The sequence below is a fragment of the Mytilus trossulus genome, chromosome 4 (assembly GCF_036588685.1).
Source record: "Mytilus trossulus isolate FHL-02 chromosome 4, PNRI_Mtr1.1.1.hap1, whole genome shotgun sequence".
NCBI classification, from domain to species: Eukaryota; Metazoa; Mollusca; class Bivalvia; order Mytilida; family Mytilidae; genus Mytilus; species Mytilus trossulus.
The window spans coordinates 67,466,317-67,477,326 of NC_086376.1; the positions used below are offsets into that span (position 1 = coordinate 67,466,317).

General features: G+C 31.8%; 1 protein-coding gene across 1 annotated transcript; it reads left to right on the top strand.

Annotated features, from left to right (window-relative positions):
- The first annotated feature begins 2,977 nt into the window (after nucleotides 1-2,977).
- LOC134716764 (perlucin-like protein) lies at nucleotides 2,978-5,681 on the top strand. The gene is made up of 4 exons (XM_063579770.1): nucleotides 2,978-3,014; nucleotides 3,588-3,685; nucleotides 5,028-5,118; nucleotides 5,458-5,681. Exons 1-4 carry the CDS (start codon nucleotides 2,978-2,980, stop codon nucleotides 5,679-5,681), a joined length of 450 nt encoding a protein of 149 aa, XP_063435840.1.
- Nucleotides 5,682-11,010: the final 5,329 nt, after the last annotated feature.

Below are 11,010 nucleotides of genomic sequence, written 5' to 3' on the forward strand. Positions count from 1 at the left end.
AATACACGATACAGTCAACCTTGACCTGCTGATCCATATCAACCCAAGGATTTATTTGGAATATGCAGAACAACCTTGACTTTGGTAAAACATACTCACTTGTCAAAGTGTGAACGAAGATAACCAAAAAAGGTTACTAGTGGGTTTTCATGTAATAACAAAGAAATCTTATAAATAAGGGTTTGATATGGTCAATAAAATAGATGCTATCGTTATTTTTTTATTTGATAATCATTGTTAACAAAATAGAGTTTAGAATGGGGTGTAAGTTAGTTATACACCTCGGGATAAGGCATGCCTGGATAAGAAACCCCTACGGCCTCCGGCCGACGGGGTTTCTTATCCAGACATACCTTTCCCTTGGTGTATAACTATTACTTAATTTGTAACCCGGATTGTTTTTTTCTCAATCGATTTGTGAATTTCGAACACTGTTTTTCTACTGTTGCCTTTATTGGAGACATATTTGCAATTTATTTGTTAGAATGTTCAAGCATGTACAGAAAACTTGGTTATTATTGTTTAAATTAAAATATTTAAACAAATTTAAAAATTTGTGTTTTCACAATCATTTGTTTTTAAATAAGCAATTCAAGATGATATAACTCTTTTCGCAAAAAATATTTATACTGGGCAGAGACGATTTTTTAAAAACTTTTATTTGTAGCAAGAAACAAAATCGAAGACACATTTTTTTCTTTTTATTTTCATAAAAAATACTATGAAAACTATCTTCCCATAACTTATTTCAAAAATCTATCTCGTAATTTTTGTTTATGTACACGACTATGATTTTTCATGGACAATCTAACAACATTTAGGTAACTTTCAGCAACTCATAGCTTGGATATAAAGATATGATTTCACGTCCTCTCACGCATTCACGATGTCCGCAATAAGAACCGATCCCCTCACGCATGACATAATGAAAATATGAGGTTTTTAGATTAATTAAGATGTTTATCAACACCGGACAGCGTACACGCCGTCAAAAACGACATTCATACCCATTGACCGAATTATAGGTACATTTGAACTTGTAGGTCTGTAAATAGAACCATTTAAAAATTTAAATGTAAATTTTTTAGGCAATTTTTCATTGGGCAACTGATTTTTTAGAAGTTCAATTTCACGTACAACAATAAATGATACATGTACCTCTTCGTTTATATATTCACCACAGCATATCATTCTCAGATTTTCAATAAGTTGATCAGTTGAATAAGAAAATTGCGATTAAGAAATGTATATACCTCTTGAAGCGGTGACAATTACTCCACTCAAGCACAACCGGAAAATCCTCTCACGGTTTTCATTGCAGAACCAAATGTTCTGCATGCGTAGATTACCAGCCGTGTAAAACTAAAACTAATTAACTGCAATGCAAGTGTCATTGCAAGAGTTTTGATATTTAAAACTTACTCAAAGGGTACTCAAAAGACACCTATGTAGCCAAACAAATTAGCGTTTTTGCAAAGTTGTTAGATTGGAAAATATTACTTATTTATGCAAACGTACTGATATCTTTTTAAATTTAACAATCGTGTTAATTTTAAGGCGGTTTTTGTTCAAATATTTTGAGGGTGAATACGGATACGGCCACTTCCATTTCCGTCTGAAAAGTGAGATTTAACAGATGTTTGTTTCTGATCTAAGCTTGAAATTGAGCGTTTTTAACGAACAAATCAGTCAAAATCTTTTACAATAACCAATTGAATCGAATGACGTAGACATTTAAGTGTTTTAAAAATGAAAACGTCAACTTTTGGTAAATTAGAGCATATATTTTGGTACCTTGGTGAACTAAACCGGAGCTAATCAGATAAAGATTGCACGCCAACTTATGCCAACAACAGAGGCCTATGGAATGATGATGATTGTTTTAAACATCAGTTTAGCATGTGCGGATAATAATTTACAGAGTGGCTTTCGTTCAAAACAGTTGCTAAGTAATGTACTTTGCATGTACTCAAAATGCCAGTACCGTTTCAAATTGGTAAAATGTTTCCTTCTTTCGTCCGGACCGTTTTCAGGGCCCTGATTTTTTTTAATGAATGAATTACAAAAACCGGATGTCCTTCCTTTAGTCTGAGTGTCCGTTTGTACGTATGTCCATTCTTGTAATCACTCTCATTTTTACATGATAGAGAAAATAACCTTAAAAGTTGGCTTTATTATACTTTTTAACTGGTTGTGATTTGTAACTGTTTATCCAAAAAAGTATTATTGTTGCTTTTCCTTTGTATATCTGCTTTCATGACAAATTAATATACATACGCAGAAAAACAGTAAATATTTCTTTAGGCAGAAAACCTTAGCCGTATGAGCCAACCTTTTAGAGCTTTTAGTCCTCAATGCACTTCGACTTTGTACTTATTTTGGTTTCGAACTTTTTTGATCTGAGGGTCACTGGGTAGTCTTATGTTTTTTTTCTCTTAAAATGACCATTACCAAATCAGGAAAATGGTCATTGTTATACATATAATAGTTCGTTTCTATGTGTGTTACATTTTAATGTTGTGTTTCTGTTGTTTGGTAATTCTCCTCTTCTATTTGATGTGTTTCCCTCAATTTTAGAGTGTGATCCGGATTTGTTTTTTTCTCAGTCGATTTATGAATTTCGAACAGCGGTATACTACTTTAGCCTTAACCCGAATAATTCAGTCGTTATATTCCGCTGATCTACGAAGGCTACATTAACCTCATGTGGGAGAAAATTGGACACGGAAAGGGCTTGAATGATTCGAGTTACGTTTGCCTTTATTTCGTCCAATCAAATATATCCTTCAACAAAATAAGGTTATCTAAGTCTCAAATTGCAGGTCAATGTGATATCAAAGTTCTTGACAAGGTAACATTGAAATTTACAGAACAGGAGAAAATCAAGATACCATAGTATTTTAGTAAAGACATAATAACTAGTGAAAGAGTCGAAAACTATATATTTTAGTACTATATTATTTGAATGTTAATGACTATGACGATGTTTGTTCCCTTGTTCTTGTTATCAGCAAGTAAGTACTTGTTTCAACATAATTAGGTTTACTTATTTATAGATTTGTTCATGTCGTCTTGAACGGATTCACCCGTAGGGTTGAAAGCATAAAAATAGTCTTTGTCATTGCACCAACACGATCAACCATACTGTGCATATGATATACCACTGTTGTAAGGTACGCTTTATAGATGGCGCTGTGGTACAAAAACCGTATAGGCCCTTGTTATATCAAAATTGAGTGCTTCTTTTTTGTAATTAATTGGGGGAGTGAAAGTATTGAGCGAATCTCACTCTCAAAGAACGTGGGAACTGTTTTGTCTTTAATGACAAAAGACCTTCCATTCATTTATTACATGATTCTGAAAAATTCAACGAAGCTTATTTTAGAAATAAGCTAATTTTTTTAGCTCATTCATTGTGCTCAATATACACGACACCAATAATATTGTCGTTTTACAAAGAAAATCAGTATTTATCTTCTGTTTAAAAATTGTACAACACAAAATTATTATTTTGCTTAAAACTTCGAATAGCGACTAAAGTTTATATACTATAATTGATTAATCATTTGCTAATTATCTGCACATAGGCTGTGTTTTATCTGCTTGTCCACCTGGTTGGTTTGTCGGTTATAATTCATCATGTTATCTTTTTCATCAACGATCGTTATCATGGGTAAAAGCATCGGTAAGTACAATGTATAAAAAAGTAGCCATATTTGGCATGATACGGCGCCATCTAAGATCACATTCATTGTTATTATCGGTCGGTCCGTGGCTACGCATATGATATGATTTATCAATTTTTAAGGTTTATCAAACTGAAAGGCATTATTTCGCACATGGATAAGGAGTATAATGTGTGGTGTTGTCGTGTTGATAATCCCTTTTTTAATTACTTAAAACTTGCATTAAATACTCAAAGTATGGATTCTTCTCATTGTCGAAGGCCTTTAAAAATTACTTTGAATGATAATTTACATATCGCACACTAAACAATTAAGGAGATTCAGACAATAGTAAATCCAATTCAAGATAATATATTATGATATATTTGGATGTCCTTCAACTTAAAACTGACAAAAGCATCCTTCTACAGCTTTAAAAACAATTTCAACACTGACATTAATTGACGTTAAGATTGAGCATTTAAAATTGTTGTTGACTGCTTTGCTCTATGTTAATTTAAGGTTATTTGGTATTGGAAATGTGGTATTTTTATGATTGATTGATATAAAATAGATTTATTTTAAGGGTCTGCGTTAAACACCTATGCTTTGAAAACACTTATGTCCCCTTTACTTGTTGAAAATTGAATCATTCACAAATGAATACGATTCTGGAGGTGTGCTGAGATTATAAAATATAGATAATGCATTTAGTAACACTGTTCTGCATAACAAATCTAGCTTTTGCAGATTAACAAAGCAAATACACACGTATCAATAATTGAAATTGCATTATTTAATTACAGTGTGCAATAAATGAACATGAATTATTGACAGTTAATGGAACTGAAATAGACAGTTAATTTAAATGATTGTCAATGAGACGACTCTTCCTGTTTTTGTGATCCCTTTGGTTTCAACTTAAGATGGAGAACTTAATCTCTACAGTCGGTTGGCACGTTATTTTGGTAAAAATATGGCACATTGATTTACATGTGGTACACATTGATGTACATGTGGTACACATTGATGTACACGTGGTACACATTGCTGATATACATCTTCATTTTATCTTTGATGGATAGTTGGCGCATCGGAAATCAAATCACATCTCATTATCTTTAAATATAGTGAAAAGTCAAACAAATATGATAGGGAACGGGAGAAACGGGTGAACACTGGTGCCCGTCTTCGCGCAACTATGTATAATCGTCTTTGATTTACTTAATTAAGTATTATAAATGATAAAATATTGAGAATTATGATATCCTGGAATAGAACAAGCCTCTATGCGACAGAGTTAGAAAGATAGTTAGCATAAATATGCAGAAAATGATCTAATTTATTGAATATTTTTTACAGCATTACTGTCTTTCATTGGGCGGGCATTTAGCTAGAATTGAATCTGAAACAGAGAAAAATTTAATTCGTGACGAATTAAAGCATTTGTCTGGTAAGCTATCTTTCTACATGGTAAAATATTTCTTGGACAGAAAGAACAAAGAGAGATAGAAATATTTTGATTAAACTCCATATAACTAAACTGGTATACAATGATACTTATATCATGAAATACAGTTTTCAGCTGTGTGTGTTTTGATAATTTATAATTTGGTGAACAAAAAAAAATGTTATGAGCATTACATTTCTGCATCTTTCGTGATATTACTAAAAAGAAGAAAAAAGATCAACACAAACAACAAAAAACTGAAGAGTTTTAAAATGGCTGAATAATAAAGAGTTCCAATGAAAAAGTACAACGTACTTTCATATAATATTTTTTTCTTTGCAGGAGAATATTGGATAGATGGGATAGATGATGTGACTGAATCTGACTGGCGCTGGGCGTCAACTTATGGCAAAATAGAGCCAACATTTTGGTTACCTGGTGAACCAAATAATGGTTATGGAAATGAAGATTGTATGGAAACTTATAACATCATCAGAGGTCTTTGGAATGATGAGGATTGTTCTGATCATCAGTTTAGCATTTGCGAAAAAGAATTTGCAGAGTGACTTTCATTTAGTACCGTCTCCTATTGAAATACATGCTTTAATTAACCAAACACTTTATAAGAATATGTTTTATCAGAAAACACATTATGAATCTTAAATACACTTTTCACAGATGTGTTCTTCGTCCGTTCAATACCCTTTTTGGGGCATCTTGATTTAATTTTAAAAAAAAGGAAAAGAAAAAAAGCAAGGAACAAAAAACTTCTGATTAAATTTTGTGCGTTCGAAGAGCTTTTTTTTTAATGTTTCCTTCGTGAGAGTTATCATAATGACTCTTCTAGTTTTCATCATAGTTATTGTAAAACAACGTGCTGATAAGGGGCTTTGAAATACAAGGCGTCTGTCTGCTGTTGTTGTTCTAGATTATTTGTACGTAGTTGTCTCATTGGCAATCATACCACATTTGCGTATTCTTATCTAGATTTAGTAATCATTGATCAGAAATTACAATAACATTATTTTGTTTTGTATATATTTATTAAGTCGGTAATTGCATTTTTTGTGTAATGCTATTAAATTATAATACTTCTTCACATTTAAAAATATTTTACATCTTGTAGCTAATTTATATGTCACATGGTCTCTGGGGGAGAGTTGTCTCATTGGCAATCATACACATATTATTCTTGTGTAGACTGGTCATCATTTATAAGAACTTACAATAAAATTATAATTTTGTTTTGTTCATATTTATTCAGTCGACAATTGCGGTTTTTTTTAATTTCAAATTACAAAATTTATTTTTTTCAAATCATTCCAGCACATAATCAAATATTTACTCATTGCCTTATGTATCAGAAAGTCTCAAGTTTATATTTTTTGCCATAGAATAACTAGAAATTTACACAGATTTGAATAGTTTACATCTTGTTGCAAGTAAGCACGATATCATCTTGATTAAAAAAGATCGAATTTATGAAAAACAAATCCTCATGAACGATGTTTATCTATATGTTTCACTAAGTTATCGAAATTGACTGCTTGGTCCAAAGTACCATGAGTATCAACTGATTCTGTACGATTCGTTCGAATTTCAGTAGAGTTCCAAGGAATGGGGAATCGATCCGTAATTTTAGGCGCAGGTGAATCTCGAATAATGTCCCGAGCAATCTGCTCGAGATCGGCTTTTGAATAGTGAGTATGAACGGATTTTGATTTATGTTTCACTGATCTTTTTGCACGATTCTTAATCAAACCCTACAATAAAAATTATAAACAGATTAGTACATTTTGATAAACATGCTATATCTATATTAACAATGTGAAACGTATAATAATACATTTGTGACCATTTATACTTTTGCTTTCATTTTAAGAAAAGGATAAAAATTGTCTTATATTTATTCAAACTGCTGTATTTTTGTAACTAAGACTTTGAATAGTGATACTGATTGATTAAGTGACAGTTGCGTATTGCTGTAATGCCGCCTTTGTGCAAAAGAATGTATCACTTCAATCTTCAAAATATAAATCAAATATAAAATTAGTTTCAATAATCCTTCACACTTTGTTATGTAAAATAAGATCAACTAGAAGAATGTTCATAATTGTTTAAAGGGCGATATTGAATGGTGTAATACTGTTATCTAATGGCTGTGGCAATCACAATGGTAAGCATAGCATCAATAGAAATGTTATTCAGAGTCGGAAGATTTAAGCCTCTAAAGAGTTGGTCCATATTTAGGATGCAATCAACAGTTTTTTTCTATGACGTCACATTTTGAGGGACCATGCATAAGTGACCCTTAGTGGTGGACTGATTAATAAAGATACTTGTATAAAACTAGATATCACTGGAATCAGAATGTTCTCTAGTATAAAGTGAAATAAAAATAATGTGTACTTTTAATATATTAAAAACAATCCATCCAATGAACATGGGGAAAAAGGTATAATTTTAACAGAAAAAACTTGAAACCAGGTCATGTGCACAGCCATGAAGACATGATCCATGCACAGTTTTCATTATCAAAACTGTATGAAATTTGTAGGTTTTTACCTGGCCTTTCAAAAAAATCTTGTTTCAAGGTACGGTTTCCTGCTCCGAAAAGAGCTACAGTGGCTGCAAATAAGTTCTCAATTTTCACTGCCAAAAACAAAAGGATGTTTACACTGTTGTCTCCCCTCAAAACATGTAAAGTTAATATAATTTTTAAATTTATTTCAATCATTCAACCGGTTTTAATTGAAAGCTAATTAACTAATTTTTTCAATCAAACACAAAAAACATGATACTTTTGCACCAATTGAGTAAATAAACAGGGGTTTCCCTCCATGGTTATTTTTAGTCGGGGAATAACCCCTAGTTTTTTTTATACGAAACTGTTTATAGCACCCATAACAGTCATATATTTTTCATTCTGACTGTAGAATGTTACTCTATTCATTACTTAAGCTTAAGATCGAACTTTCTATTTTAAACCATTACATTTTTGTCGAGCCTTCGACTTTAGTCGAAAAAGCGAGACTAAGCGATCCTACTTTCCGTCGGCGTCGTCGTCGGCGGCGTCCACAAATATTCACTCTGTGGTTAAAGTTTTTGAAATTTTAATAACTTTCTTAAACTATCCTTGGTTTGAACCAAATTTTGACAGAAGCTTGTTTATGATCATAAGATAGTATCCAGAAGTAAATTTTGTAAAAAAATAAATCCATTTTTTCCGTATTTTACTTTTAAATGGACTTAGTTTTTCTGCGGGGAAACATTACATTCACTCTGTGGTTAAAGTTTTTAAAATTTTAATAACTTTCTTAAACTATCCTGGGTTTGTACCAAACTTGGACAGAAGCTTATTTATGACCATAAGATAGTATCCAGAAGTAAATATTGTAAAACGATAACTCCATTTTTTCTGTATTTTACTTTTAAATGGACTTAGATTTTCTTCCAGTTAACATTACATACAGTCGGCAGTTTAAGTTTTCAAAACATTAATTAGATTCATTAACTATCCTAGATTTTTACCAAACTTGGACAGAAGCTTCTTACAATCAAAAGATAGTATCAAGAGGAATTTTTTTATTGATTTTTTTCCTCATTTTATGTTGAGCCTGCGATTTACAGCAAAAGTAGGCAAGACACTGGGTTCCGCGGAACCCTTACAAATTTTTCATGAGTTAATGTGATTCAACGAGTCAGCGAAAAACTTGCCGTTGTTAAGTCCTGTTGATTTCTCTTGCCACAGTAACCCTATACACAAATTGAGATAGAGAAATATAATTGGAAGTCTAAAGTTTATCATAAGATTCAGATTTTGTGATGTTTCAACTTAGTTTTGTTAAGCGATTAATTAGTAGTTGTAAATATAAAGGTGACTGTGACAGAACGACAAACGAAAGGAAATATAGAGAAACAGACGAACAGACGATAAGGCTGAGAAACGAACGAACAAACGAGATTTCCTTTTTTCACATTGCATTTAGAAAGCGATTTTACATGTATAATAATGCGTGTATTACAAGTAAGTGGTAAACGAATGCCTAAAAAACTGCAAACAATTTGTAAAAGATGTTTTGTCCTTACCGTTAGTTGTTTGAAAGTTTGTGGACGAAGATCATAGATTTTACTTCCAATTTTCGGTAAGCTGTCCAACACTTGTATCCCGCCATTCCGTAAATACGTTAAGCTGATAGGGATTCGAAGTAAATGATTCAGTTTATGTTGTTTGATTCCATTATTAGAGGTTAACATATACTGCTGCAAACATCTGATCTGTTTCAAGGTTCCCATGGTAAGGAAATTGTCCATGTTTTTGTACGAATAGCAATCCTTTAAAACAACAGGATCATACTCATTCTGAACACGCAAAGCCACTAACAATGGAAAAATGGTACATATATAGAGGACACTTCCCAACAGCATCTAAAGAAACAAATATGAACTATTGAGAGACATAATATAGACAATTACTGTTTAGTGTCTTAAATATCAGCTGTATTTGTACGAGACTAAGAAACAGGTGTAACGAAGCTTATTATTATTTTTTTCAGAAATCAACACGTCTTAAACGCGGACCGCAATGAGGAGGTCAAATTGAATTGTGACGTAAACAAACAGTAATTTGACATAACCGTTTGCTCGCAAAAGAAGCCGGATACCAGGAAAAGATATACTTTAGTAAACGTATATCACTTTCTGTTATACTTATAAGTATAATAGAAAAGTCGATTACAGGATTACGTTTGTGAAGTATAAGTCAACGCGCGTCTAGCGTATATATAAAATTTAGTCCTGGTATCTGTAATGAGTTTATTATCAATAATACACAAAAAGAAATATTAAGATTCGCCAACAAAATACAACACAACGCAAAGACTACCCAGAAAAATCTGTCATAAAAAAGCAATGACAACAAACACATACAAACACATAATCCAGATAGCCTGATACTATATTTATCCAATACTCACTTTCGATGAACCCATCACAAGTTATATTTACAACTTTCCACAGGATTTATAGAAAAACGGTTCACCTCGTAATAGTTGGATCCTAGATGTAAATATTTAAATATAAAATCGAATGAAAATGTTTAAATAACATAATTTAAAAAGAAGAAATTAAAAAAAAAAACTGAAGCAGCTACAAATAATACTACCTTTTTCGATGACCGTACCTTTCTAGTCCTATAAGATTGTTTGTATCACAGATTGCAGGATATATATAGGGATATAGAACCAAAAACAACTTATTACATCACATGATACTATTATAAGTTAATGCATTGTGTAACCTTTTAATGCATAGAGACAAGTTGGACTTTTAAAATTCTATTTTGGACGGCAATTTCCTTGACTCCTCGGGATAAGGTCAAGAATATGCGTTTATATGTAATCCGGTTGTAAAATTAATGTTGTTTTTTACATGTAAAATTATAAGGAAACATTTAATGTTGTTCCGTGAAAAATCATTTTAACCGTTTGTTTCCTATTGTATGCTTATGTTTAATCCTGAAAAAATATAACATTATTCTATTTTTGACTACACCTGCTGTCCAACAAGAGTATGGGGAACCCATTACATTTCCCTACAAACCCTATCTTATTATTAATAACGTTAATAAATTTAAAACTAACTTTTATTCTTTATTGGTCAAAAAGATATTGGACGTGTTATTGTGTTCTCTGGGGAAGTATGGTTAGCATACACCTCCCGATATTCAAGTAGAGGAAACTACAATTGTTATTGTGTTAATTGTTGTTTTTGGTAGTCCTCAATTTTTCAATATTTCTTGAAAGTTTCCACGAACTTTCAATTATTCAATTTTATCATGATTTTCCATCATTGCCATTCGTTGATTGTATCTGAATTTTCATCATAATTGGTTTT